General features: G+C 36.9%; 6 protein-coding genes across 6 annotated transcripts; 5 read left to right on the top strand and 1 right to left on the bottom strand.

Annotated features, from left to right (window-relative positions):
- Window positions 1-3689: 3689 nt before the first annotated feature.
- On the top strand, window positions 3690-9166 carry LOC18023436 (phosphoinositide phosphatase SAC2). Its single transcript, XM_006407050.2, has 17 exons — window positions 3690-3866; window positions 4085-4211; window positions 4386-4590; window positions 4687-4852; window positions 5466-5688; window positions 5939-6015; window positions 6121-6308; window positions 6402-6499; window positions 6589-6722; window positions 6852-6986; window positions 7117-7474; window positions 7577-7698; window positions 7785-7898; window positions 7996-8172; window positions 8275-8424; window positions 8529-8625; window positions 8729-9166. Exons 2-17 carry the CDS (start codon window positions 4125-4127, stop codon window positions 8825-8827), a joined length of 2430 nt encoding a protein of 809 aa, XP_006407113.1. The 5' UTR covers window positions 3690-3866; window positions 4085-4124; the 3' UTR covers window positions 8828-9166.
- A 1076-nt stretch (window positions 9167-10242) lies between these two features.
- Window positions 10243-12458, top strand: LOC18023437 (dnaJ homolog subfamily B member 8). The gene is made up of 6 exons (XM_006407051.2): window positions 10243-10715; window positions 11014-11107; window positions 11303-11370; window positions 11643-11699; window positions 11786-12007; window positions 12125-12458. Exons 1-6 carry the CDS (start codon window positions 10605-10607, stop codon window positions 12251-12253), a joined length of 681 nt encoding a protein of 226 aa, XP_006407114.1. The 5' UTR covers window positions 10243-10604; the 3' UTR covers window positions 12254-12458.
- Window positions 12459-12911: 453 nt separating this feature from the next.
- On the bottom strand, window positions 12912-14508 carry LOC18023438 (protein PATRONUS 1). Its single transcript, XM_006407052.2, has 5 exons — window positions 14348-14508; window positions 13943-14019; window positions 13578-13847; window positions 13447-13490; window positions 12912-13284 (listed from the first exon to the last, which is right to left on the bottom strand). The coding sequence occupies exons 2-5, from the start codon at window positions 14007-14009 to the stop codon at window positions 13081-13083; spliced, it is 585 nt and encodes a 194-aa protein (XP_006407115.1). The 5' UTR covers window positions 14010-14019; window positions 14348-14508; the 3' UTR covers window positions 12912-13080.
- Window positions 14509-14922: 414 nt separating this feature from the next.
- LOC112089023 (dormancy-associated protein homolog 4-like) lies at window positions 14923-15707 on the top strand. The gene is made up of 3 exons (XM_024159937.1): window positions 14923-15219; window positions 15360-15408; window positions 15520-15707. Exons 1-3 carry the CDS (start codon window positions 15030-15032, stop codon window positions 15545-15547), a joined length of 267 nt encoding a protein of 88 aa, XP_024015705.1. The 5' UTR covers window positions 14923-15029; the 3' UTR covers window positions 15548-15707.
- Window positions 15708-16135: 428 nt separating this feature from the next.
- LOC18023439 (trihelix transcription factor ASIL2) lies at window positions 16136-18040 on the top strand. The gene is made up of 2 exons (XM_024159879.1): window positions 16136-16207; window positions 16317-18040. Exon 2 carries the CDS (start codon window positions 16336-16338, stop codon window positions 17716-17718), a length of 1383 nt encoding a protein of 460 aa, XP_024015647.1. The 5' UTR covers window positions 16136-16207; window positions 16317-16335; the 3' UTR covers window positions 17719-18040.
- A 1649-nt stretch (window positions 18041-19689) lies between these two features.
- On the top strand, window positions 19690-26840 carry LOC18023440 (COP1-interacting protein 7). Its single transcript, XM_006407055.2, has 12 exons — window positions 19690-20046; window positions 20591-20684; window positions 20779-20961; window positions 21046-21145; window positions 21225-21255; window positions 21705-21741; window positions 21914-22066; window positions 22528-23663; window positions 24094-24842; window positions 24955-26134; window positions 26267-26335; window positions 26537-26840. The coding sequence occupies exons 2-12, from the start codon at window positions 20626-20628 to the stop codon at window positions 26584-26586; spliced, it is 3747 nt and encodes a 1248-aa protein (XP_006407118.1). The 5' UTR covers window positions 19690-20046; window positions 20591-20625; the 3' UTR covers window positions 26587-26840.
- Window positions 26841-27541: the final 701 nt, after the last annotated feature.

Raw genomic sequence — 27541 nt, forward strand, 5'->3', positions numbered from 1 at the left:
CTACATTCATCATGTTGCATCTTTTTAATTTTAGACAGAAAATATACTTTGAATTGATGCTGAACAATTTTACATTTTCAACTTTTTATAGAGATTTTTTTTTTCAAACATGAATTAAAATTCTAAAATGGTACTGTATTATTTAGCATTCAGGCGTTTAGAACTTAGAAGGTCATTGATTGTTGGGATAAAACAATAATTTTATAAAAAGATTAACATCAAAAACAATAATTAAGAACTATAAAAGAAAGGGGAATATAAAGTAGTGGTTGCCAAAAAGGGAAGACACTCGTTCCCTCAATCATTGGACATGTCACTACTTTCCACATTTTCGGCTCTATTAAATCCCCTCTAGTCTCACCCCCATTTTCCATTTTCTTTCTTTAATCTACTTTGTAATTCACTGTCAATGTTAACCCGTAGTTTTTTGGTTTGTTTACCTAGAAAAAATGACATTTATCTCATCTATCCTTACTTTTAGGATTTATACTTTTAAGTTTTGAACCAGCTCGAAGTACATGATTCTTAGTTCGTCTTAAAGTCTTTAGGCGCATATATACAGATAGCCCGATAGAATAGCATTGGAGGATGTTCAAGTCTCAATCATTTGCCGTAATAAATAAAGATTTAACTTATTAAATAGCTTCAGTCTGAAAATGCTTTTGATAATCACAAATTCTCAATCCAACACACAAATGATGAATTAAACCTTATGTTTATTCCGTTTTGGCCTTATGATTTATTTATTAAAAAAAAGAATAAACAACAGACGGAGAATAAAATTTAGGACAAAACTCTTTTCAACGCCATAATAAATTGATTGTTTTAAGGTTGTCATACGAATCTGTAATTTTTTCAGGTTTATGTCTAAAAGGAGAAATAATAGAAAAAGAGAAACCAATAATTGCTTAAAAAAAGGCCCCGCGGTAGTCACGTAGCTGAAATGTTAAAAGTGCGTGAGTTGCAATTTAAATAGTAATATTAGCGAATAAATAATAATTACGTAAAAATTTGCTGCCACGGTGGTCCAGACATAATCCACGTGATGCTCGTTGTGATATGAGGAAAGGCCCACCCTGTGCCACGTCATTATGCCAGCTGTCTCCAGTTCTTCATTTCAGGGTCTTTCCCATGTTGTTGTTGTACATCCCACTCCCCCGAACTCCGTCGTTTTAAGCCGTCGGATATACAAATCCAACGGTTCGGGAGTTTCATTAATGTTCTTCCTTTCTTTTTATATGTCGATGCGTGAAAAGTCCAAAAAGGAGTTTCTCGCCTTTTTTTTCTTAACTCGGATTCTCTCGTCTTTGTCAACGCAATTTTTATTTTTTATAAACAAAACAAATGCAGTTTTAGTTATTTGATTTTCGAAAAACTAATCAATGTACAAGTACAATACCTCTGTTATGCAAGAATCTTTCCACTTCTATTATTTGAAAGAGATAAGCTCATTGTAGCTATTTATTTTTAGTTTTAGAGTTTAAAGTACATTAGAACGGTTCATTTTAGAGTGACGTAAGTTTTTTTTTTTAATAATTACAATGACATATGTAGAAACGTGTATCATTTGCAATCTCATTTCAACAAACAAAAAAATAGCGTGTATCATTTGCAAACCCTTTGATTTTATAACGAAGAATTGGCTATGATCAAATTAATATAAAGTTGACGAGGGCATATAAGCATATTAGTATATTCTCCTTTTTGTTTATGCTAATATTCCATTCGCTAATTGCTTTCTAATGATTCTATTCTCCAATATACAGCTTATAGAGAGGCCAATGGTCCGTCCGACGACAAGTCGAATCCAACTTACTTATGATACTTCTGAGTTATGATGTTCATCTTGCCTACTTCTTTATGATCTGTAAATTCCATATATCACTGCAATCATATATAAATTATATTTTCTACTATCATTCATTATTATCACGTTCATGACGCTTGACGACTATATTTTATTTAGATTAAACAATATAGTTGTACGTGTTTTCTCTTACTGTTTTTAGTTTACTTCTATTACTATGTCTTTATTTTACTTTCTCCTACGTAGTAGATAGAAATGGCATAAAAAATAGTTTCAAATTAATTAGAAGAGCCAATAATGGGATTTGTTTTGTTGAATAGACTTATACAATTTATATTTTACCCACTTCTGAAACAAAAGTACTGCTTACTATCTCACAGAGTATTCCTTTTTCAAGTTTCGTCAGGTTTTGTTTTTGAATATGTCTTTATATTTTCTGACACCTACATAAAATCATTTTCTTCACCATAGGCATAAATTTAGTAGACTTGACTAACTTAATCATACCACAGAATATCTTAAATCAAAGAGAAGGCCCAAAAATACCCGTCAATATCAATGTGAGTTTGTTGTACACCCGTACACGTTTGATTAATCTTCTTCACGCTGTAAGAAAAGTACGAATGGGTCTTTAATTATTTGTCTTAATATTATTTAGTGAAATTAAGGTGAAAACGAGTTTGACATGATTTGTGAAATAGAAAACTGACATTCACGAAAATGCTGATCACGTTTCTCATTGACTTCATGATACTTGCTTGCTAGCCGTTAACATCAAACCCCATTCGGAAAAAAATCAGTGAGATGTTTTCCAAAAAAATAAAAATATATAGTATATTTTGCAGAAATATTAAAATTAAAGAAAAAATTGGATTAATTAAATGAAGTCATTAGAAAAGAATGTGGAACGGAAGATGAAACGATCATATTTTTGTTTGAATGTTCTCGATCAGATTTTGTTTTAACGCTTCCAATAATATGAAATTAATCATTATTTTGTGTTTCATTAATGTTAAGATCTGTCGTTATTGATTTATTCAAATTTAAATTTGTTTTTGTCGTTACCGATTTGTTTAATTTTTTTTTTAAACAATCGATCTAATTAATTTTTGAATAAAAGTAAGATAAAAATTTTTTATAAAATGATACTCTAAATGCAACATAGAAGAAAATTTATCAATATTTCAAACACAACCATCATTGAACGTAATACGCTTAGAGAAGAATTTATATATTTCAGTTTTTTGCATTTGTTAATATTTTTTTTTGTTTTTCCTCCTTTTCAAATGATATATAAATCTACCTTTAAACTATTTTTAGCTCTTTATATTAATCTTTAATTATTTGGAAATAGATTCCTTTGTTATTCAAGAATTATATTTTTCAAACCATTTTCTATATTTTCTTACATTATTTGTCTTACAAACATTATTTATACTTAAATTGATTTGCGTTTCTGATTCCCATTTGTCAAATTATTATTCGTTGCAAAATATTAATATGTTTTTTTTTGAATTTAGGTTATATTGTTTATTTGTAAAAAGTTAGTTTTGATTTATTTCTGTGTAAATGATTTAAGCTCAAATGGAGTTAATTTTGTCGGCCAGCTCATATGTAGTTGATTTTTAGTAAGAACTACACATAATTTTAAAATTGGCAACAATTGGACATTTTTATTAAATTTAAAATGGTACAAGTTACAAGTAACCCTTTAGTTTCAGCCAAAAATTTTGCAAGTCAAACTTACCTTTTCGAAATCGAATATTACTAAAGAACCGTTTATTTATTTATTTTGCAAACGACAAAATTACAATTACAGATTTAGGAGATATATAAACGAGCGCCTAAAGTTAAAAACTTTAACACCCAGAAAAAAAAAAAAACTAAATTTCATATTTTTTTTATATTTTTGTCGTTAAATTTTTCTGTGGTTCCGGTCACCGCAGCTCTGTCATCATCTCCTCTTTCTGTATCTTCTTCATCTACCAATCTGAAGCCTTCTCAGATTCTCTTTGAATTTTCCCGGAAAATCTCGATCTGTCGACCGTATTAGTAAAGGGTGAATTTAGAATCGTGTCGTCTATGTTTGTGTTACAGTTGTAATTGCAAAGATTTGTTTTTTTTTGTTCTTTTTGAATTTTGTGTAGTTTGTGTATGTGAAGTCAGATTCAGTTTTCTGTGAGCTGTACAGATTTTTTGGGGGTTAAATTGTTCTGTGATCTATTTGGGGTTTTGTTCAATTTTCTGAGATTTCGTTGTTTGTTATTGTATCGGAAGGCCCGACTTTATCGAGCTCCGGGTTTGAATAGCTTTTCAAATGGCGGCGTCAGAGAGATCGATAGACCAAGAAGTCGACATGAGCTCTTCCTTCCTCCAAAAATTCAGGCTTTACGAGACCCGCTCGGTGATAATTCTCATCTCTCTCTCTCTTTCCAACATTTCATTAGGATTGATTCTCTTTCTTTATGTGTATGTGTTTTGCTGCATCGCAGAAATTGATCTCTTTTCTTTTTGACTTCGTTTGAATATGAATCCGCAGATTTGCTAATTCTGAACCATTTTGTTTTGTGTGCAACAGAGCTTCTATATGGTTGGAAGAGATAAAAACCGAACCTTTTGGAGGGTCCTGAAGTTAGACAGGACAGAGCCAACAGAGCTCAACATTTACGAAGATTCGACTGCTTACACAGAAGCTGAATGCTTCGAAACTTTGAGAAGGATACACGAAGGAAACAGATCATCTGGTGGATTGAAATTTGTCACCACTTGCTATGGGATCATTGGTAATGTGTTATAGCATCTTAGGCTTTTATACTTAGCTCTTTCTTCTTCTTTTTAAGCTTAGTATTTCTTACTTCTCTGACTGTTTCTTGGTTCAGGATTCATAAGGTTCTTGGGGCCTTATTACATGCTGATAATCACTAAAAGAAGGAAGCTTGGTGAAATCTGTGGGCACACAGTTTATGGTGTAGCAAAGAGCAAGATCATTACGATTCCACATGCATCTGTGCTATCCAATGTGGCTTTTACTAAGGATGAGAAAAGGTCTTCTTATGTCACTTCTGCTTGTAAAATCGAAAAACTGTACCTTGCTACCTTTATTACATTTCGAAATTATAAAAGTTACTTCTTGTATTTAGATTTTTATGACCTTTCTTCTGTCTTTTTGTTCCCTCTCTTTTTTGAGTCTTTGATCTGCACGATAAGAGTGTCACAGGTTTCTCTTAGACAAGTTAACAGTTATTGAGGTAACTGTGTTTGCATTTGTTACAGGTTCTTTATACTTTGTCCGTTGCCTATTGGAGATAATTCAACAGCTTAGAGTTTCATTAATACCCTTTCCACTTTGTTTAATCTTTAGTCAGACAATTTTTGTTGCACTTTTTTGCTTTTTACTATTTCTAGGTATTCTTCTCCATTGTCTGTACAGTGGACACACTTATGATTGTTGTATTTATTTTGATATATGTTATATGGCAGAGGTACTATCAAGAAAGGGAGATCTTATTTTTTACGTTCTTCTAATTTCGTTTAATTTGATATATTTTTAACTTTGATTTATCTTTTACCTGCCTTTCTGTTATAGATTATTCACTGATCCAAGTTCTAACTTATATATCTTGTTTTGTTTCTTTTGTCTTCCCTGGAACTTTAATAGGTACAAGAGATTACTCTGTACTGTCGATCTCACAAAGGACTTCTTCTTCAGCTATTCCTATCACATCATGCATTCTCTTCAGAGGAATCTGTCAAATAATGTGGAAAGACACACTTACTATGAATCAATGTTTGTCTGGAACGAATACTTAACTCGACGGATTCGAAATAACGCCAAGGACTGTATGTGGACAGTTGCCTTGGTGTATGGATTTTTCAAGCAGGTATTACTTGTCTTAATTTGGTCATAACGTTTCTAAAACCGTTTATACCATTCAGAGATATGCTAATTAAAACGTCACGTTGTCCATGTTGCTTGATTTTGTACACTTCTGCCGCATGAGAGGAGAATCTATTGCAAGAATTAGGATTAAACCCCACACTATGTGGATAACTTGTCAAATCTTTTGTCTTTTGATGCACATTAAAACTTGTTTACCTTTGGAATGACTTTTTCTTCTGTGTAATATGTAGGTTAAACTAGAAGTTTCTGAGAAGAACTTTAGATTGACACTAATTGCGCGCCGATCTCGGCATTATGCTGGCACAAGGTACAGTCTCTCCACCTGAGCTTTGTTCTATTCTGCCATTTGTTTTGGTTAAGCTGAATGAGATTAAATCTTAGTTGGGTCGTAATCTACTTTCTTGTTCTCCAGATATCTGAAACGTGGTGTGAACGAGAAAGGCAGAGTAGCTAATGATGTCGAGACAGAGCAGATTGTTTTCGAGGATGCTCAAGATGGTAATCCTGTCCGAATAAGCTCTGTAGTTCAGAACCGGGGTTCGATTCCTTTGTTCTGGTCTCAGGAGACATCACGCTTGAATATCAAACCTGACATAATATGTAATCACTTTGTCCTTCAACATAACTCTATAATCTTGTCTATTTCTTTTCTGCTTTGCTTGTTGCGCTGATTTTCTCTTTATCTATGTAAAGTGTCGGCGAAAGACCCCAACTTCGAGGCAACCAGACTGCATTTTGAGAATCTCGCAAGGAGATATGGGAATCCAATCATCATATTGAACTTGATAAAGGTTGGTATATCCTAACTCATCCATGATGATACATATTTTTGATATATTCTTTTAGGTAATCTCTAATTCACTTGATTGATAAAAAACAGACGCGTGAAAAGAGGCCAAGGGAGACTATTCTACGTGCAGAGTTTGCAAATGCAATTAGATTTATAAACAAAGGGTTAAGCAAGGAGGATCGTCTAAGGCCTCTTCACTGGGATTTGCATAAACACTCCAGAAAGTATATGATGGACACAACCTTTATATGCTTCTTTGTTTCCCTCTCTATTTGCATTGCATTTTCAGTAACACTATATTAGGTGTTCTGACTTACTGAAAATGTTGTTTTTTTATTTTTTTTCCCATCCAGAAAAGGCACAAACGTGTTGGCAATTCTCGGCAGGTTGGCTACTTATGCACTGAACTTGACTGGCATATTCTACTGTCAGCTAAGTTTAGATCCTAGAGCAGATGGCTTTCAGAACAAGAATCCATCCACCTTGGAGTGAGTATCCAAATTAGCCAACACTTAGTTACTTTCTATGTGGTTTCTTGCTTACCATGTTATTCATCTCTCTTGCATTCCTAGTAACTAGGGCTTGGATTAATTTATATCCTTTTGGGTTTTATTGCAGGAACAATAATGGTGAATGTTCTACTTATGATCTTCCCAGTAAAGATGAGACTGCATCAAATGTGGCGGTGGAAAGTTGTAATGAGAGTAAGGATGCTAAAGAGGATAAGCAAAAAGAAGCTACGATGCTGCAGAAAGGAGTCTTGAGGACCAATTGCATAGACTGTTTAGATCGCACCAATGTTGCTCAATATGCCTATGGGTTGGTAGCATTTGGACGTCAACTCCATGCTTTGGGATTAAGAGAGGCTACTACTATTGATCTAGATAATCCACTGGCTGAAGATTTGATGGGAATTTATGAGACAATGGGAGATACGCTTGCGCTTCAGTATGGAGGATCTGCAGCACACAACAAGGTTTGTTTTCTTAGCTTCTCTGGCCATAATATGTTGCCTTGTTATTTGAAAACCTGTGGGAATAATGATTATCCAAATAATGTTATTACTGTGGAATGACAGATATTTTGTGAAAGGCGTGGTCAATGGAAAGCGACGACTCAGTCACAAGAATTATTCAGAACTTTACAACGTTACTACAGTAACGCCTATATGGATGCTGAGAAGCAAGATGCGATTAACTTGTAGGCTGCATTAAGTTTCTCTCTTTGTATTTCTCTGGTGTGACAAAATTATCTGACTTTACTTTTTCATTTGTATGCTTGTTCAGGTTCTTGGGATACTTTCTGCCACAACCAGATAAGCCAGCGCTATGGGAATTGGGTTCTGATCAGCATTACAATGCAGCTAGGTTTCTTGCCAATTCTGTACCGGAGAATTCAAGGTACATTTTCCTGGTTAAACGAGAAACTTGCAGACTAGTTTTGAATGATGTTATATGTTCATTAGAGATACTTACATTACGTTGTTATCGGCTTTAGGTCTACGATGAAACGATCTCTATCAGAAAGTAGCATCATAAGCGAGAGCAGTACAGCCGGGTTGGGGGCAGTAGCTAGACATGGTTTAGCTGAAAAGGATGAAGAAGGTAAAGGTCTTTCAGATTCAGCTCCTGAGATCTCAACTTCTGAAACTGCTAAGATTGCTGCTAGTCTAAGGTAAAAACAACAAAGAAGCTTGTGATCTTATGTCATATAAATCATCTTGATTGTGTTGTTGTCAGCTAAATCTGGGGAATGTCTTTGTGTTTTTTTTTGCAGTGCTCCATCACCGACATTGGAGGAAATAGGTTTAGAAGAGATTCTTGAAAACGATTGCTTCTGCTATGGTGACCAATGTACATGTTCAGCTTTTGATATGGATTGGGTTTCTTCTTCAGGAAACTCTTGTGAAGATGAGAGTTACGGAAGGTAAAACCAAAAAAAAAAAGAAACTTTATTTGAATATATTTGTGGCTTACCATTACCAACCAAATATGTTATTCTGAGTCGGACATATATTTCATTTCATGCAGATCCACAGTGGTTAGATCCTTCGAAACCATTCCTGAAAGTACAAAAATAGAGTCAGAGATATGTGTTATTGAATCATGTTCCAGCGATAATAGAAAGGTGTGAAGAAGATTAACACGAAGCTGCCATTGATACCTCTTAATACCTTGTTAATCACCAAACTCATCTCTCTGTGTTTTTTTTTATTATTTACTTTTGACAGAGAGATGAAGTTACGGTGGAGGAAGAAGTCATTTCTGGGATTCCTCTTCCTCAAGGTTATGTGAGGTGGGTGATGGATGGAGACGGACATTTCTGGTGAGAGAAGAGCTCTACATTTTGATTTTTTTCAAAAAAAAAAAAAGGAAAAAAAGAACATACCTTCTTAGTGCGGAAGAAGAAAGAAAAAGTATCAGAGCAGAACATAACTGAAAAAGAAAAAAACTAACCGCCACTAATTTATTAATCGGATTGGAAGAAAAAAAAGGTGAAAAGGTTAGAGAAAGAGAGAGCCTGAGAAAGGGTAACAAACTTGTAAATAATTTACAGAAGACATGATGATGAACATAACTCAGATCTTGTTGGATTTTTTTTTTGTTTTGTTGTTCGACAATTTTATTATATTCCGGGCTCTGAATTCGAATAAAACAGAGGAAGTTCAGTTACTGTCAATAAAAGTTTCAACGACTCCAAAAGGGTTAAAATGAGTTAGAACTTAGAACCGATTGGACTATCTTAGATACATGTACACACACGCACTAAATCAACACCTAAGCATTACAACAAGTACAAACAGCTAAGCATTACTAAGTACCAAGTAGAATCTTACAAAGTAATTACATTACGAGGTAATTACAATGATGTCAATTTCGAGGGTTTCCGACAAAAATGGATGAACAAAAACCGAATCCTAATTACTGGCTTAAACTATTACATTAGTCAGAAGTGGGTCCCGCGGATGTAACGCGTTTTAAAGCTAAAAGCACATCTTCACGAAAAAAACTGACGGTGGACGGTGACGCAAGACCTCCGAGTTTAGACCAATTTACGATAAAACCACATTCCTGAGAACCTTCTGGAGAGAGCCCCACTAAGAAAATATCAACAAATCTGAAATCTCAGCCGCACTCTTATGATTGATTGTAGTATGAGTTTCACCATTAAAAAAAAAACAAAATATCATATTTAGCCATCAGCATTTTTCTACTAAAAACGATTCCAACTTATTGGAAAAATATAGAATTAATCAGATCCAATATCTTAGGAAGTTTATTACTAGCATTTTCTTTCTTTTAAAAAAAAAAATATTACTAGCATTTTTCGTTTACTAATTGTCGTGAATATAAATAATTTCAACTTTGTGTTTACAAAAAAAAAAAAAATAACAGTCCGAACTTTTTTGCCATCGAATTTGTTATGTAATGGACAAGTCATCCACACTAAAAATTGTTATAAGGAACGTCATTACCAAATTAATTGACAAATAAGTTATAAGTTGGGGGTATTTGACCCAAAAAAAGTTATAAAAGTGGTGGTAACAGATTTTTTAAAATTTTTTTTTAACAGAATTCATATTCTTCTATTAGTATTTTCTTACTTCGAAAAAGTATCGAAAGATATTAATTTCGGACAAATGTAATTAGTATTTGTTTGACCGGGAAAAAAAAAAGAAGAAGAAGAAGATAATTTATTAGTTTATTGATATTTAAATAAAAAACAGGAAAGTGCAGGAAAAAAATCTAGACATGTGGAAAGAGGTTCTGGAGAGTTCCATTCTCACAAACGTATGTAGGAGAGATAGAGAGGAGAAATAAAAAAAACCTGTTTTTCCCCTCTTCTCTCCGAATTTTTCTTCTTTGATCGTCCACGATACCAATCAAACCCTAATATCTCCGTATTTGTTCGTATTTAACAACCTAGTTTCGAACCAATCGAACCACTTTAGTACCGATACTCGACACAAGCTCTTATAGATATTGGTCTGTTGCTCTGTTTCTGGGAGTTCAAAATTCGTCGAATTTACGAGAAAGAATAGATTTTTGTTTTGTTTTAACGGGTTTGGCTTCCTGGGTTTGTAATCTGGAGGAGAAAAGCTAGGTATGGCGTCGAACAATAGCGAGAAAAGCAACGATGATTTGTATGCTGTTCTGGGTTTGAAGAAGGAATGTACGACGACGGAGCTCCGTACTGCTTATAAGAAGCTTGCTCTAGTGAGTTCTCTTAATTTTGATATCGTATTTTGTTTATGGATGTACATGACAATGAATGTTTTCTGTTTCCTGATTTGGAGTATTGCATGTAATAGCAATTTAGTTTTTGGGTTCGATTCTCATTAATCTGTAGTCCAATCGATTCTGTGATTCTTATTCCTGGTAAATTTTCGATTGCGGATCGAGGGATCATGCCTTAGCTGATAGGGTTTGATTGAGATTATAAGCACTTGTAGAATCATTCCTTTTGTCACTGAAATTTTGATTTGGGGAACTTTGATTTTACGTTGGAAATTAGAGATGGCATCCAGATCGTTGTTCGTCAATGGGGAATTCGGAGTTTGTAGAAGAAGCAAAGAGGAAATTTCAGGCCATCCAAGAAGCCTACTCTGGTAATTTCACCAACTTTGCTTCATCTTTCTCTCAAAGCTCTCGGTCAATTTTTGATATTTTATGGAACATATTGGAGTTGACTATTGGATACAGAAGATCCTCTATTATTTCATTGTTCCTTGATGTGTGTTTTTTTAGTATTGGTTATGTTCCTCTGATTAAGCTTTTTTTGTTTTCTTTTGGTGCGCACACAGTTCTGTCCGATTCCAACAAGAGGTTCCTCTATGATGTTGGAGCTTATCACGATGATGATGACCAAAACGTAAAAAGTCCCTTTTTATTTTTACTTTTTTTGCTTAAAGATTTTCACTTTCTACCTTTTTCTTCTCCCATCATATGCTTTAAATCCAGCCAGGGTTACTGAGAACATTTATTTCAAAGGGGACAATGCTCTCGAAAGCAGAGCATGCCTTGTTTTGTGTTGAAAATGGATCGAGTGATATGACTTCTTTGTCCTAAATTCGCTTTATTCTCTTCCCTCTATTGTTATTGAACATATGAATCATGTTAATGATGGATACTGTTGTTGTGTAGGGAATGGGAGATTTCCTGAACGAAATGGCGTCCATGATGAATCAATCCAAGCCTAGTGTAAGCAGTCTGCATTAGTTTCCCATTAGTTTATTAGACACCATTGATTTCGGCCGAGTTGATATTTTCGAGATGTTGGTTTGCAGGAGAATAATTCAGGGGACAGTTTTGAACAGCTACAAGATCTGTTTAATGAGATGTTTCAAGGAGACGTGACAGCATTCCCATCATCATCATCATCATCTTGTAGTTTTGTATTCGACAAAAACGATCAGCGATCAAGGTCATCATTCGAAACAAGTTCAATGGGTATTAACATGAATAATCCGTTCGGATTCGACCCCAGAGCTCATTCCTTCTCTTTAGGGGTAAAGAATCATAAAACCTGGCCACATTTGATTTCACTATCTCTTAATGATCCCCGAGAATGGCGTTGGTTCTTGAGCGTTCCTTTAATAATGAAATGGTTTTTGCTGGTCAAGCAGGTGGAGCATCAGCAGGATTTCAAGAAAGGGAAGAACAATGGCGGGAGAAGAAACAGGAGGAAAAATGATGCTCAATCGGCTGCTCACGAAACGTCGTCGTCCAACAACTATGGAGTTCCTACTTCATAGGCAATTTACCTAATTTTATTTCAACTTTGATGGATTCTTCTCCGAGTAACAATGGATGCTCTTTGTCCATTTTAATACTCCCCTCAATGTTTATTACTATTTTTTTTTGTCCTTTGTCTCTACGTTTCTGCTTACCATTATTTATTTCAAAAGTTGGTGGTAACTCTGATAGCATTGAAGGAAATTAGTGGTATAACATTGTTAAGTTTCACAAGTGTATAAAATTCATTCTTACTAAAATTGAATAGATGGTAGGAATTCTGAGACAAATGCTGCATTTGCTTCATTAAGTGATATGTGTTTTCTCACAAATCTATGTTGAAGTGCACGAACAGATATGCGTTTTCTCACAAATCTATGTGCTGCACATATATACTAATATAACATTTCTTGTATGTAGTTCTCTATCTTATGCATGGCAAGATAGCCTTCTCATGATCCTTTTCGGAACTTCACCATTTCCATAGATGATATATACAAATGTTCAAGTATAGTACAGATTTGTTGCTAGATAGGATTCAAGTGCTTGTTGTGGAATCTGTATATGTAAAATTTGATTCTCAACATTTAAACTTAACAAATGATTTTAAACTTCATTGTTTTTTGTTTGGTTGAAAAAAGAATATAAATTAGGAAGAAGTTATATATCAGTCCACAAAAAAAGTTATGTTTCTTATTTATCTGATCTATTTGAAATTCAACACAAATCATTTAGGTAGGTGCAATGCAAGAAGCATATTACCGTTATGGTATTATTACAAGAGTTTAAACATGAATATTAAAAAGATGCCTGAAGGATGAAATATTTCAAAAAAGAAACAGGAAAATCAGAAGAGGTCGTCATCATAGTCTTCCTTGAGTGTGAATTCAGCTGAATCGAACCGCCAAGGCAGAGGAGTGGAAGGCATCATCGTAGAGCCATGTCTTCGTATTGGGGAGCGCCATGGAGTTGAGCTATTCAGCCAACCAGTCAACTTGGGCGATGGAATCTCTTCTGCTTCGTCGTAAGTCAGATTGTTCTTAGCATCCATCTGAAACCAAAAACACACTAGGCAGAGTCATAAAAAAAAAGTGCCATTGTAAGGTTCCAAAACTAGAACAAATGGATCCATGGTGTATGTAAGATCAGTGACTTAATAACAATCTCTCATAAATCAAGAGTCAGAGATACACATTGAATCGGAGTCAAGTACCATTTCTATGTCAAACTTGAGATGCTTTTCCTTGATGCTGGAATCTGCATAAAACACACAAAAAAAATCAAGCTTAGCAAAAGTTGACAAGCAAAGATTGGTTTTTACCATCAGAGCTTAAGTATATTTACCATGGTGAAGTAGAAGAAGATCAGCATGATCATCCCAGAGATTTTGCTGCTCTTTGATGCATTTGCTGTGATCATGCAAGAACCTCTCCCCGGCTATGTTGATCTCGCTTTTTGCAGAAGCAGAAGAAGCGATTTGCTTGTTCTTAGAAGAAGCTTTCGGATGAATCCCGGACTTGTTTGTAATATCATTCAGAGCCTTACGAGCAGCTCCGGGTTTCTTCTGACCAAGTACAGGTCCTTTGGTTTTTACAGAAGCAGCAGTAACAGACTCTGTAGTAGCAAAAGAGAAAGAAAAAGTCTTGTTTCAAAACATTCATCAACAGTTTCAAACATATGATCTAAAGAGATAGAGAAAGAATGACTACTTTTGCGATGAATCGGAGCGTTCTCGTCAGGGAAAATCATCTGTTGAAGAGCGTTCATGTTCGCCATAGGTTTCAACCTGTTTACACCAACAAAAGCTTGTCAATGTTCATAGACACAAAATCGGGAACCATCAAAAGATCGAAGCAATATCAAACATTTGCGGATCTGATTCCAGAATCATCAAAATCAAGCAGTTAAAAGAAAACCCTAAAATGGGTAGATTTGATTCCAGAAACCCAGGAACGAAATCGAAAACCCAATTTGATTCTCTAGTTAATTCAAGCAACATAATCCCGGAAACCCAGAAAACGAGACGGATCAAATAGCGACAAACGGGAAAGAATAACAAAGAATCGCCAGATGAACAGTCTAATCTGAACCTAAATCACACGAAAGAAAGATACCTTTCGTAAAATGGAGTAGTTTCTTGGTGATATTCAAGTGGGAGAGAAGAGTCGAAGAGCGCTTTTCTGGAGATTGTTTAACGGTAACTTTTCAATGTTGTTCTTTCCTTTTCTTTCTAGTTTCTAGGAATCAGTTTCTAGAGTCGACGATTGAAGAAGAGACTCGACATTAGGCGAAAAAAATGAATTTAAACCCCAAAAAGGTTACTAGCCGTTGCATAATGTTAAAAATACGGCCCAATCAAGAGTTGGCCTAGGCCCAGGCTCATGATGTGGAAAGTGGAAACAAACAAAAAAAATTATATTGAAAATAAGGGAAATTATTATTGATTATCAAACTAGCTACGTACAGTAGTTAGATTTTTGTTTTTGACAGCGTCAAACAAGTTGGATGAAAAGTCAAACGTGTCACATCCTATAAACTCATTGTCTAAGCGATCTTCTTATCGGCTAGATTTATCATCTATGTTTAATAATATCATCATCCTTGATTAAATCTCCTTAATTTTGGAAGGTTAAATTAAGGTCAGTTCTATATAATTAGTCTATTCAAACGCTTCTCTTCCCTGATCTTTATATAAAACCACTATCCTCTCCAATAAAGAAGAAAAAAAAAAACGTAAGAGACCCCATTAACAACAAACAAAAACAAAACCCTTTTTAAAAAAATTTGATTTGAGATATGGGATTCTTGCACAAGCTTTGGGATGAGACGGTGGCTGGTCCCGCGCCAGAAAACTGTTTGGGGAAGTTGAAAAATCACATTCCCGACGACAGTGTCACAAGAAATGGTCACCAAAAGTTGATGGTGAATCCAGGTCGTGTCTCGGAATCTCCTGTCGGATCAATCAACCCCGGTTCTCCTTTGACTCGTGAGTTACTATTTTTTCTTTTTTCCCTAATTAAGCGCAGAAGACTTGAGGTGATCTTTATGTACATAGTCATGCATAGTCATATATATATATATATGTGCAGCCTGAAGATATACTGACTTGTAATCATTTATATGCAGCTGGGACACCAAGTGAAACGCATGCCGCAAGTCTCAATGCATGCGATTGGTTTGATCCCTCTCTGTCTTTTCATTCTCATAATCTCTCTATCTCTCTCTTTCTTCCAGTTAGTTTATATGTTTTAAAAAATACCCTTAATTAACATCCATAATATTGCAGGATTGTGCTAAACGCATTAGACCGTTGAGAGATTAAAAGGAAAACAAAAATGTACGCTATGAATGTTAATAAGGGAAGAAGTATCCTATAATCCAACTACTTTGTTTTGTAAATTGTAATAACAGTGTACATAATGTATAATGGATTTATGTAAATAGTAATCGCTTTTTGGAATGTATGTTGGTGTTCTTTTGGACACATATTTTTCTTCTAGTATCTTTTAAAGAAGTGTCCGTTTATTACTGTTGGACACAAAAAAACAAATGCATGATGTGATCAAAGTAACATATGCAAGAAGTAGTGTAATTATTTTGGCCTTGTAACCCGTTAAAAGTTAAAACAATGTATTGTGGGGAAAGAGATGAGGGTATATGTGTTTTATTTGCTGTCCACCAAAAAAGAAAAAAGAAAGGCAGAACTTTATTCGACACAAATCGAACTCAGAATCATAGCCCACATTGCATAGACCAGTAGACTAAACAACACTAATATAACTAATCAGCATAAAAAATATCTATATATAAAAAACGATAAAAACGCACAAAAAAAATCCCGATTAATCCCCGATTTTTTGGCTAATTTTTCGGCAGTCTTTACCCTTAACCGGGCCGGCAACTTTACCGGTGACGGAATGTTACTCTGTCCTACCAATAACGTCCTTACACGTCGACTCCCCGTATCGTCTCAGGTTCTTCCACGTGTCCCCCTACTCACCGACGCCGTCTCCTTCCCGTTACCCCCGAACAGATATTAAGCCGAACCCTAACCCTATCTCTTTTCTACGACTTCTGAACCAGATCCGGCGAAATCACATTCATGGAGGACGAAGAGGAGATCAGATCGCACGCTTCGCCGACGGGTTCCGATTCTCCCGATCCGTCTTCTTCTCCGCCGGCGGGACGTATCACGGTTACGGTGGCTTCGACAGGTCCGCCTTCTTATTCCCTGACACCTCCGGCATCTTCGTCGCTGAAGGATCCCGACGCGTTGGCTCTGGCGCTGCTTCCAATTCAGGCCAGCGGTGGTGTCGGAGGCAGTAGCAGCAACGGTAGACCAAGCGGCGGCGGCGGGAGGGAGGATTGCTGGAGCGAGAGGGCTACGGCTGTGCTAATTGATGCCTGGGGGGAGAGATACTTGGAGCTTAGCAGAGGTAATCTGAAACAGAAACACTGGAAAGAGGTGGCGGAGATCGTGAGCAGCAGGGAGGATTACGGTAAAATTGCAAAGACCGATATACAGTGCAAAAACAGGATCGATACGGTGAAGAAGAAGTATAAGCAAGAGAAAGTTAGAATCGCTAATGGCGGTGGCCGCAGCAGGTGGGTGTTCTTCGACAAACTTGACCGTTTGATTGGATCAACGGCGAAGATCCCGACTGCAGCCCCTGGCACCAGCGGTGGTGGAAGTCCTGGCGGAGGAGGAGGAGGAGGAAGTGGATTGCATAAGATTCCGATGGGTATTCCCATGGGCAGTCGTTCGCATTTGTACCATCAGCAAGCAAAGGCTGCAACGCCGCCTTTCAATAATCTTGACCGTCTAATCGGAGCTACGGCTAGGGTTTCAGCTGCTTCGTTTGGCGGCAGTGGCGGAGGAGGAGGAGGAGGAGGATCCGGCAATGTACCTATGGGAATCCCGGTGAGCAGCCGTTCAAGTCCGTTTGGACAGCAAGGCAGGACGCTGCAACAACAGCAGCAAGGCAGGACGCTGCAACAACAACAGCAAGGGATGATGGTGAAAAGGTGCAGCGAGTCGAAACGGTGGCGTTTCAAGAAGAGAAATGCCTCTGAATCAGACTCGGAATCCGAAGCAGCAATGTCTGATGATTCCGGTGACAGTTTACCACCTCCACCTCTGTCCAAGAGGTTGAAGACGGAGGAGAAGAAGAAGCAAGAAGTTGATGGAGGAGGGAACAAGTGGAGGGAGCTAACTCGTGCGATCATGAGATTCGGCGAAGCTTACGAGCAAACAGAGAATGCAAAGCTGCAACAGGTGGTCGAGATGGAGAAAGAGAGGATGAAGTTCTTGAAGGAGCTCGAGTTGCAGAGAATGCAGTTTTTCGTGAAGACCCAATTGGAGATATCCCAGCTTAAGCAGTGTGAGAGGAGAATCGGTAACACTAGTAATGATCATCACAGCTGCAAGAACAACAACAACATCAATTCAATTGTCAACAACAGCAACAACGATGTCGGTAACTAGAGTTTAGTAATTCAGGTCGTAATCTACATATTTTTAGATTTGAGTTTGAAATTGTTGAAAAAGAAACTTATCTAGGCTTCATGAGTGTATTAATATTTTTACCAAATCTTTGTTAACTTTGGTCACATGGAACAGATTTAACTTCACTGGAAAGTCCTGAGATCATCCTGCATAACTTTCTCCGGACTCCTCTGACATATTTTAATGAGGAATCATCTGTAGATAATTTGTCTTCTGCAGGTTATTAAACTTTGAGTTAGAATGTGTGTTCTGTGAGATGACACTGGTTTAGAACTTGGCCTAGACATTCTTGATCGTTTATACAATCCAACCGCACCTTTATTGTGTACGTTTGGTTATTTTGATATTGAAGATTTGCATGTGTACCTAAAGACATATTAACTCCTTTTTATATTAAAAATTGTTTTAGCTAGATTTTCTTGCATCTGAAGCATCATTAACGACCCATGATTTGTTGTAAAAGTAGAATGTTAGGCAAAACAACTTTTTGTTTGTGTGTTTAGTTCTTTATGATGTTTTCCTTTTTGGCGTTTTTAGATACAAGAAAACTTGGCAATCACTTTAGAATTAATCTTTTGCACTAACCTATAATTACATTCTATTCATGTTTTGTTGCTCGTGTACTTTATTTTATTATTGCTTCTGATCGATTTCGTAGGGTATCAGGTATTTATCGGAAAGTACAATTTGATACTTGACTAAAATACCATAATTCAAACTTGCATTATTTTTAACTTCTTTTTGACGAATACAATAATGAAAACTTCTTCGTTTTAAATACAATCCTAAAATTTGAATGCTTCTGAAAGTTGTCTTTTTTGTAGAGAAAAGTTCGATTCAACAAGTAATGAACCAAGGTGTCCACGTATTTTCTGAGTGCTATAGATTATTGGCTAACGATATTTTGGTATCATTGGGACTCCAGCATGCGTAATCGATCTTTTTTTCTCAGTAAAATTTGAATGACTATTTCTCAACAAAATCATGTACTCATGTAGTGGTTACGGTGGAAATAGTTAAAATGCTATGTTGCAAATACTTATTATTTTAACTGGGCAAGAGAATATACGCAACAAAAACATTTGGAATTTAAGAATGAATCGGTAAGATTTAAAGCAAGGTCTATGTTATTTTGTTAGGGGCCAATTCTCCATTGGAATTTAAGAATTCGGTAGGATTTAAAGCTAGGTCTATATATTATTTTGTTAGGGCCAATTTAGATATTTTCCAGCCTTTTTCATGGGGTCCATCATTTTGTTTAAAGTGTCTCCAAAAGTTGGAATTAGAATGGTTGGTGTTAAAATATGATTAGTTTTGAGCAGAGTGGAATAAGTAGTTTAGTATTTCTTTTTGTCAACATCTAGTGTTTAGTAATATTTGTTTAAAAGTTTTAAATATATGTATATATACGTATTTGTATACAGTATACACACGCAGATTTTTACTCTTTGAAACATGGATGGAATCGTTAAAATTTTGGATCTGAAAGCTAAAGTATTAAAAAATACACAATTGTTCCTCGGCCAATTTGTGACGGCGACAGCCGCGAGACTAAAAAAATTTCCTTTAAAGACGAATTTATCCCTCTGTTTGTAAGAAATTTTTATAAAAGCTTTGTGTAGTTTTTGTCATCTTTCCCTGTTTATTATAAAAACCCTGTAAAAGCCTTACCTATTATATCCATTTTTGGTCAAAAAAATACTTTGTAATTAATATCAGAAAGAAAACTATTAGAAAAAAAAATTAATATATCCTTACCTATTATATATATTTTGATACACTGGAAAAATTCAGAGGGTGAAGCCAATGAAGGGTACCAATTAATACTTAATATAGAGACAGCCCTATTTTCGGAATTTTACATTTTTCTGCCGACTTTTTTTTAATTTAAATTTTCAAATTTACGCTCTATTAATTTTTTTTTTCACGTATACGCTACTTCACGTCAACAAAAATGGTGATTTCTGTCTGAAGAACGCTTTCTCTCTCTAGATTTTACTTTCTCTCTCTAGAGTAGTTTGACAAAGAGAGTTTACAGCGAAAGGAGAGACAATGGGTGAGAATCGAATCCACCATCACTCAGAAGTAAATAAAATAAGAAGTTGAGTTGAGTTTTCGAGTGAAGCAAATAATTCAATCGCCATTGCTAGGGTTCTTAAGAAGCTTTGAGAAGAATTAATTGAAGATGCTGAACATAAAAAGCAGAGAAAGAGACTCGACAATGATAGTACCTATTCGAATGTGAATCGGAAAGAGACCGATTCATCGGAAAAAGACGAAGATCTCATTTGTCTCTACCCGCCGCAGGTAAGGTCTGCTAATGGCTGATCCGAGTAGGACTTCACTTGAATTTTCAAAGTCTTTTCTGATTGCAATGGCGTTTTTATGTCCCTTTCGGATGTGGGTTTTTTTTTTTTTTTTTTTTTACTTCGGCTTGAATTTGAATTCGAATTCGAACCCTCGGTCTTCCTAGATTCAACTTTATTCGGCGTGAATCAGTTTCCTTTACTGATTGGATTTTCAAATTTCCATCATCGGAACCAGATCTAGCAATGCGCTTGGTTCTGTATTCTTGTGAACTCTGGGGTTTCTATTATTGTAATGTGGCCTTAGTTGGGTTAAATTGCATCTAAATATGGATATTTGCTTTGATGTATTCACTGATTCTTCTTTTCTTCGAATTTTCCAGTGTGGATCCGTTAGCCATGTTTCTGTTTTATTTTCTTTCGCGGAATTCTGCCGCTTCAAATTCCTATAGCATTTTACGTTTTTAAGAGATGAGTTTGTGTTTGCTCTTTACTCAGGATCCTGTGTCTTTTTTTGTCTTTCTTTTTCTTTTGGGTATGTGAAGGGGAAAGACTGAAGATTTTGTGCAAAAGGGAGAAGATGAGACCAGCTATACCTCTTGACTACGCTGTCTTCCAACTCTCCCCGAAGCGGTCAAGGTGATGATATTAATGAGTGATTCTTCTTTGCGTTGTTAGATTGTTAATGTTAGATGGTTTCTTAGATACTCTGTGTTTTTTTTCTTTCTGGCAGATGTGAATTGTTTGTGTCTACTTCGGGGAATACTGAGAAGCTTGCTTCTGGACTGGTGAAACCATTTGTTGCTCATTTGAAAGTTGCTGAAGAGCAGGTTGCACGAGAAGCTCAGTCTATCAGGCTAGAAGTTGAAAGCAACAAAAATGCTGGAACTTGGTTTACGAAAGGGACCCTCGAGAGGTTACATTCCATTTTTTGAACAAGAAGATAGTGGAGCTGTGCTCATGCTAACACTCGAATTTTCTCGTACCTGCTGGTTTCTAGGTTTGTACGCTTTGTTAGTACCCCAGAGGTTCTGGAAATGGTAAGCGCATTGGATGTGGAAATGTCTCAGTTGGAGGCCGCTCGAAAAATATATGGCGAGGTACTTCACCTCTTTTAAGGAACCAAATGCTGTGTTAACTGGAATGCTTTTACTGATTTTGATAAATATCTTGCTTTAGGGGACTGGTGATCAACGACCTGGTGCAAAAGGTATGCCTACGGATAACTTGTCTTCTAATTGTATATTATGTTACGTATATCGTCCACGGGGAATTTTGCATTGGCTCTTAGGACTTGGTTACACTGACCTTCAATGATAAAATGTTGTGAAGTGAATTATGATGCTGGCAAGTCATTTCATGGACGCTAGAAAAGTATCTTGTATAGACCATCATTGTGCCCCTCCTGATTACACTCTTATACTGGCTGAGTTTACACAATGTACGCCTCCAAAATTAATGAGCTACCGCTAGAAATCTTACTGCCAAATGTGAGAAAGGCATCTACAGGCTCACCTTATGAGTGGCATTTAGAATCTGATGTCATTACTGTATATCGTTTTCTATTTAATCCACAAAGGTCCTTCAGATATATTCAGTTACATGTTAGTCATTAATTTATTGCTTTGGAATTATCTGGCTAAACCTTTCTTGGTTCAGATGGCACAGAAACTACACCAGCAGCTGATGTGACAAAGTAAAGTCCCAACCTTTCTTGATATTTACCTTTGATAATTATGAATATTTGGCCGAAGTATCTATTTATTATGTGTTCTGGTTAACTGTGCAAAGTTCCTGGAGACAAATATGTCTTATGCACACTTGAAATGTGTAACGCTGAATCTCTCCCCCCTTTTCTGCCTTTCCAGGAAGGAGCTACTGAGAGCTATTGATTTACGGCTTGCAGCAGTTAGACAGGACTTAGCAATTGCTTGTAATCGTGCATCGGCTGCTGGCTTCAACCCAATCACTGTCTCAGAGCTTAGTCAATTTGCTGATCGATTTGGGGCCAGTCGCTTGAAGTAGGTGTATTTTGATTTCTAGATATTCATAGTTGCAGTATCAAATTGTACGCCTTTACTTGGTTGCATAGTCTACATAGCAAGAATATGCAACCAAGGTTTCTAGGTTTATTATCCTCTTGAAAATTTGGACTTCGTGATAACACCTGTTTATTCTATGATCACCGTGACCTCATATTTATATACTCGCCTATATGTTTTATGTTTACATGTTTTGGCCTTGAGATGCATGCTCTTTTCCATAAACAGAAATCCATCATGCTCTAATTTAGGTAGGTTTGGTCTGATGGAGACTTGAGAACTGCTGGTAGGTGCATGAACATTATTATATATGACTAGGATGCCTAACTGTACTTTGGTTACCAAAAAGTCAACCTGGTGAATTATCTCACTTTTTAGAATATGCATTTCTAATTCATACCAAAACTCTGATCATACTTGGTCTGCTATACTTATTGCAGTGAAGCATGCGCCAAGTTTATCTTACTTTGCCAGAGAAGGCCAGAGCTTATGAGCTCGTGGAGGTTCAATCAGGAAGAAGAAGCTATACGCTCGTCTTGGGAATCTGATATGTCAATCGATGATCCCAATGAAGACCCATCTAGAAACCTAGCGACTAACAGAACCCAACAACATAGGGAACATCAAACTGGTATGGAAGAGCAAAGTACAACAGGAACCAACTACTGTCAACAAGAATCAAAGCCTACGTCACAAAGTAGTCATGATGAAAAGGATGAAGAAGAGGATCAAAGTCCTGTGCAAAATGAGCCAGTAGCAAGTCAGTCTAGGCAACTCACAAGACGGCTCAGTGTGCAGGAGAGAATCAACATGTTTGAAAACAAGCAGAAAGAGAACTCTGGAGGGAAAACAGCTGTGGTAAAATCCACTGAGCTTAAAAGGCTCTCTTCTGATTTATCATCTGCTGCAGGCATGGAAAAAGTTGTGGTACGAAGATGGAGTGGTGCTAGTGACATCAGCATTGATTTGGGAAATGATAGGAAGGATGCTTCTGGTGATAGTCCATTGTGCACTCCCTCGTCATCATCAGTGTCCAAAGATGGAAGTAGTATATCTTCGAAACAATTTGTCGGCTACAATAAAAAAGAGCAGAATGGATTGAGTCGTGCTGACAAGCCTCAAAGGAATGAAGACGAATGTAGTTCCAACAACGTTATGGACGAAGTAGAGTCCCAGAATTCAAGCTCTACTTCCTTGCGAAAAGAGAAGGAGGTTGACTTGAAGGTGCCATTGAGCACGGATAATCAAGTGGGACATCAAGGAAACTCTCAGGATTCCAAGCTTACATACTATGATAAAAATTCTGGAGGCACTCTGGATTACTCAGGGAATGCAAATATAGATGATGAGCCTGACAACAAAATGGGCGATTCTGAATCAAACAGGCAGAACGAAATACAGCTTAGGGATCGTCGGAGTCATTCATTGTCTAAACTACAGCAGTTAGGTGGTACTGAATCTAACATCACTAGTGGTCGGAGCAATGGAGGAACTGCGGAGTCTCCTAGGAAAGAACCTTCGGCTAGGCAATCACCACTAGTTGAAGATCGCCAGAGAAAGACACTGGTTTATGGAGGTCAGTAAAGTAGAAATGTCTTGGTCTTTCGTTTATGTTCATATATTGAGATATTTCATGCGTGGGAATTCCTTTATACTTTCATCTATTTTTAATGCTTCTAACCCAATATTGACATCAACGGGAATTTTGGATCACCAAAGAACCATCATGCACTGCCTTTCTTTTGTACGCTTAACTGAGATATTCTACGTCTATGGTTTTTTCTTTTGCTTTTCTAATGCTTGAAAATGATCATGACCGTAACTTCTTTTTATTATATTATTATTAAACAATTGTGTCTGAGAATAGGAGAACGACTAATTCTCAATGTGGTAACGTACCTCTCTTCTTTTCTTTTCTAGACATATATTTTTCTTAATATCTTGACTTCGACAAAGGGGAAAATATAGCAACCTTCTGATTATTTTCTTGCACCATCTTCTTGTAGGTTCTGAACAGATGAAAAGGCCGTATGGTAGAAGGGCTGAAATTGGTTCTGCTGATGTAAATAAAAAGTCACCTGCAGCCATTAATAGTGTGTCAGATATCTCCGAGAATGATACTCTGACCCAAGTGTCCCCGGCAGAGCAAGTTCAAAGGGCAAGAGCGTCTAAGGGAAGTCAAGAGCTGAATGATGAATTGAAAGTGAAAGCTAACGAGCTTGAAAAGCTATTTGCTGAACATATGCTCCGTGTGCCAGGGGATCAATCCAGCTCTGTCCGTAGAGGTAAGCCCGGAAAGCCGAGTGAACAGGCTGCGACTTCACAGCTCAGAAAACCTGTAGCAGAGGATCTATCTCCTGCCCAAATTTCTAATCAGAGGACCCCAACAGTGCCAACTTTAAGCTCAAACGACGAAGACAAGTTCAAAACTCCACCAACAATTAAGGTGGTCGTTGACAATGACTATGGAGATTCCACAAGGCAGAAATTTCCAGAAATCAGCTTTTCAGATAATTCTAGAGGAAAGTTCTATGAGAAATATATGCAGAAAAGAGACGCGAAGCTGAAGGACGACTGGAGTTCAAGAAGGACCGAGAAGGAAGCCAAGTTGAAGGTGATGCAAGATATACTTGATCGCAGTAACGCTGAGATGAAGACGAAATTTTCTCAGTCTACGACAAGACGTGATTCAAATGCCCGACGTGCAGAGAAGCTTGTATATTTCAACTCTAGGTTGAGTGCTAAAAAGGATCAGGTATAGGGCATTTTCTTCTTCTGAAAGTTTACCCGTGGTTGCTAAAACTATAGAGTGGGTGAAATATTATCCTTGGGTCTCTAACAAGTTTAACATTGTAATGACTTGACAGCATCCAATTAGCTCATTTCACAGTGAAGAAGATGAAGATGTTTCCAGGAGCACCCAGAATAAGAAGGTACAACAAAACAGAAACAATTTCTTGACTGCTCGAACCACAGCTACATCAGCTTCACGCTCTGCAGCGAAAGTTTCTACACCTGGTGCTGTTAGGCGGAGAGGACAATCAGACAAACTTCTTGCACAGTCAGTCCCTAACTTTAACGAGTTCAAGAAAGAAGGCATGAAACCAGCCTCGGGAGTTGGAAAAAATGGTGTCCGCTCACAGGTGAGAAGCTCTGTCCGCCCAAAGGCTGCAACTGAAGAAGAGAAGCTGCGAAGGCCGACAAATTTCAGAAAAGGTGCTGCTGAAGCTGCTGAGTTGGCAGACTTTTCTCAATTGAAGTCAAAAGATGGTGTTTCTGTAGCTTTAAATCTTGAGCAGCAAGAGCAAAGTGGGAGAAATTATAACAATCTTGGAATTGGTATCAGCTCTGAAAATGCGCAGCTAAAGGCTTCAGAAGGATCTGAGGAATCAGACGATATGGAGAAAGAGGGGATGGAAGAAGTGCTTGATGACACGGAAGTCGAAGCTTTTACGGATGCAGAAAACGAGAAACCAAGACTAAGTCAGGAATTTGAAGAATCTATTTCTCACCTTGACCCTAGTTCAAATCCGGAACTACCTTCTGCTATGGCTTCTAGGCATCAAACCATCGGTTCATTTCTGGATTCACCAGGCGAAAACCCTGTTCTATGGAATTCACGAGTGAAGCACCAATATCAAAACGAGGCATCTGAACTTGATGCTTCAGTGGACTCTCCAGTGGGTAGTCCTGCTTTCTGGAACTTATCTTCCCTTAGCCATACAGAGAATGATACAACTCAAATGAGAAAGAAATGGGGAGCTGCTCAGAAACGCGTTTCCGCTGGTAATCCATCTCAGAGTCAGTGCCAACAGGATGTGACAAAAGGGTTGAAAAGGCTTTTGAATTTCGGAAGGAAAAACCGTGCGGCTGAGAATTTGGCTGACTGGATATCTGCTACAACCTCTGAAGGGGATGATGACACTGAAGATGGACGAGATCTTGCGAACCGATCATCAGAAGACTTGAGAAAGTCGAGAATGGGATTTTTACAGACACATCCCTCTGATGATAGCTTCAACGAGAGTGAGCTATTCAGTGAACAAGGTAACAACCTTATTATTCTATACATAAAGCATACAAATACATCAATACCAGACTTATCAACGGCTTCGAATTATATAGCTCATTTTGTTTATCTTGATATGAGTTGATCTAATATTGTGTACCTAATTTCAGCCCAATCCACTAGCGCACCATTGAGCTTTAAACTGAAGGAGGATCAGACGTCAGGATCTTCTGTAAAAGGTAATCTCAATCAAGTGTCCTCCTACTCCATTATGAGACACCATAGAATTAGGATATCTAGCATCCGAGTTTTATAATCATTATACCGAAATCTTACTGCGTAATTCACAGTCCTATATAACCAAGCTGCGATCTTAAACTCTTAGATGATTCGCTATATGCTTTTTATTTACTCACTCTTAAACTTCATGTTTACTGCAGCACCAAGGTCATTCTTTTCACTCTCCAATTTTCGTAGCAAAGGAAAATGATTCGAAACCGACATTCGTATAAGAATTCAGGATCCAAGCGAAAATCAAAGCGTGAAGTTTAAATACAAGTAACTGAAGAGTGAAGAGTGAAGAGCGAAGCCGCCTTTATGTGTTTGGGCTTCATTTTGGGACCTTTTAACTTGTATTTAAAATTTATGGGCCTTTTTGCCACCGCAATTTTCAAATATTTTGGTGCAAGGTATATTTAAGCTTGATCAAATTCAAAATTGCAATGCAATGCAATTAGCCAACACCTGGTTTTATTTAACTTTGTTTATAGTCTATATAGACTGTTTGAAGGTAATATCATTCTAACTACTACAATATCAAACAACCGATAAACCCAGCAAAGGAAAAATAAAAATTACAGAACCTGGTTTTCTATATATAATAATTAACAAAAAACTTGTAGTGGAACAGAAATTTAGTCAAACAATTAAACAGAAGTTGCTAATAAGGTGTGTGAAGTATCGTAGCAGTTACATATCGATTACTCACTGGACTGTATTCAAGAACTATAGTGTTGAGTATCCTTGAGTCTCTCCTACTTGTTCGAGCTTCAAAAAAGATTGGCCATGTGTTAAGAAATTGCTTATATCCAACCAGTAATTTTACTCCATCTAAAGATCATAATCTCGTTGTAATGTAATATGCAATAGTTTCCAGGAAAAAAAAAAAACATTTCTTTTACATTTTGTGATCAACACGTAAATGTGGGGCAAAGAAGGTGTATACTCACCCTCCCATAACCTTTCTCCATATTCCTCGGAAAGTGACGTGAGATCGAAGTTGAGGTAACCCAAACAGAAATTCCAAAATAGCCCCTCTCCTTAACCTCATCTCTCTCTGTACTCCATCAAGGGTACATCAATAATTGACCCAAAAAAGTTAAGAAGTCCTCATGAGCCTAACATGATCACATGACTTCAAAGCCAAGTGAAAATATGATGATGTT

This window comes from Eutrema salsugineum, unplaced genomic scaffold (genome assembly GCF_000478725.1).
Source record: "Eutrema salsugineum unplaced genomic scaffold, Eutsalg1_0 scaffold_13, whole genome shotgun sequence".
NCBI lineage: Eukaryota > Viridiplantae > Streptophyta > Magnoliopsida > Brassicales > Brassicaceae > Eutrema > Eutrema salsugineum.

What these genes read in the sequence shown, in the direction of transcription:
- LOC18023436 (XM_006407050.2), top strand. Translation starts at nt 4,125, where the DNA reads ATGGCGGCGTCAGAGAGATCGATAGACCAAGAAGTCGACATGAGCTCT. An exon ending in TTTACTAAGGATGAGAAAAG is followed by an intron (nt 4,853 to 5,465) that starts GTCTTCTTATGT and finishes GAACTTTAATAG; the next exon opens with GTACAAGAGATTACTCTGTA. An exon ending in TCATATTGAACTTGATAAAG is followed by an intron (nt 6,500 to 6,588) that starts GTTGGTATATCC and finishes GATAAAAAACAG; the next exon opens with ACGCGTGAAAAGAGGCCAAG.
- LOC18023437 (XM_006407051.2), top strand. Translation starts at nt 10,605, where the DNA reads ATGGCGTCGAACAATAGCGAGAAAAGCAACGATGATTTGTATGCTGTT. An exon ending in ACGATGATGATGACCAAAAC is followed by an intron (nt 11,371 to 11,642) that starts GTAAAAAGTCCC and finishes GTTGTTGTGTAG; the next exon opens with GGAATGGGAGATTTCCTGAA. An exon ending in CTCATTCCTTCTCTTTAGGG is followed by an intron (nt 12,008 to 12,124) that starts GTAAAGAATCAT and finishes CTGGTCAAGCAG; the next exon opens with GTGGAGCATCAGCAGGATTT.
- LOC18023438 (XM_006407052.2), bottom strand. Translation starts at nt 14,009, where the DNA reads ATGGCGAACATGAACGCTCTTCAACAGATGATTTTCCCTGACGAGAAC. An exon ending in CGCTCCGATTCATCGCAAAA is followed by an intron (nt 13,848 to 13,942) that starts GTAGTCATTCTT and finishes TTGCTACTACAG; the next exon opens with AGTCTGTTACTGCTGCTTCT. An exon ending in TCTTCTTCTACTTCACCATG is followed by an intron (nt 13,491 to 13,577) that starts GTAAATATACTT and finishes TGTTTTATGCAG; the next exon opens with ATTCCAGCATCAAGGAAAAG.
- LOC112089023 (XM_024159937.1), top strand. Translation starts at nt 15,030, where the DNA reads ATGGGATTCTTGCACAAGCTTTGGGATGAGACGGTGGCTGGTCCCGCG. An exon ending in CCCCGGTTCTCCTTTGACTC is followed by an intron (nt 15,220 to 15,359) that starts GTGAGTTACTAT and finishes ATTTATATGCAG; the next exon opens with CTGGGACACCAAGTGAAACG. An exon ending in AGTCTCAATGCATGCGATTG is followed by an intron (nt 15,409 to 15,519) that starts GTTTGATCCCTC and finishes ATAATATTGCAG; the next exon opens with GATTGTGCTAAACGCATTAG.
- LOC18023439 (XM_024159879.1), top strand. Translation starts at nt 16,336, where the DNA reads ATGGAGGACGAAGAGGAGATCAGATCGCACGCTTCGCCGACGGGTTCC.
- LOC18023440 (XM_006407055.2), top strand. Translation starts at nt 20,626, where the DNA reads ATGAGACCAGCTATACCTCTTGACTACGCTGTCTTCCAACTCTCCCCG. An exon ending in AAAGACACTGGTTTATGGAG is followed by an intron (nt 23,664 to 24,093) that starts GTCAGTAAAGTA and finishes ATCTTCTTGTAG; the next exon opens with GTTCTGAACAGATGAAAAGG. An exon ending in TGAGTGCTAAAAAGGATCAG is followed by an intron (nt 24,843 to 24,954) that starts GTATAGGGCATT and finishes ATGACTTGACAG; the next exon opens with CATCCAATTAGCTCATTTCA.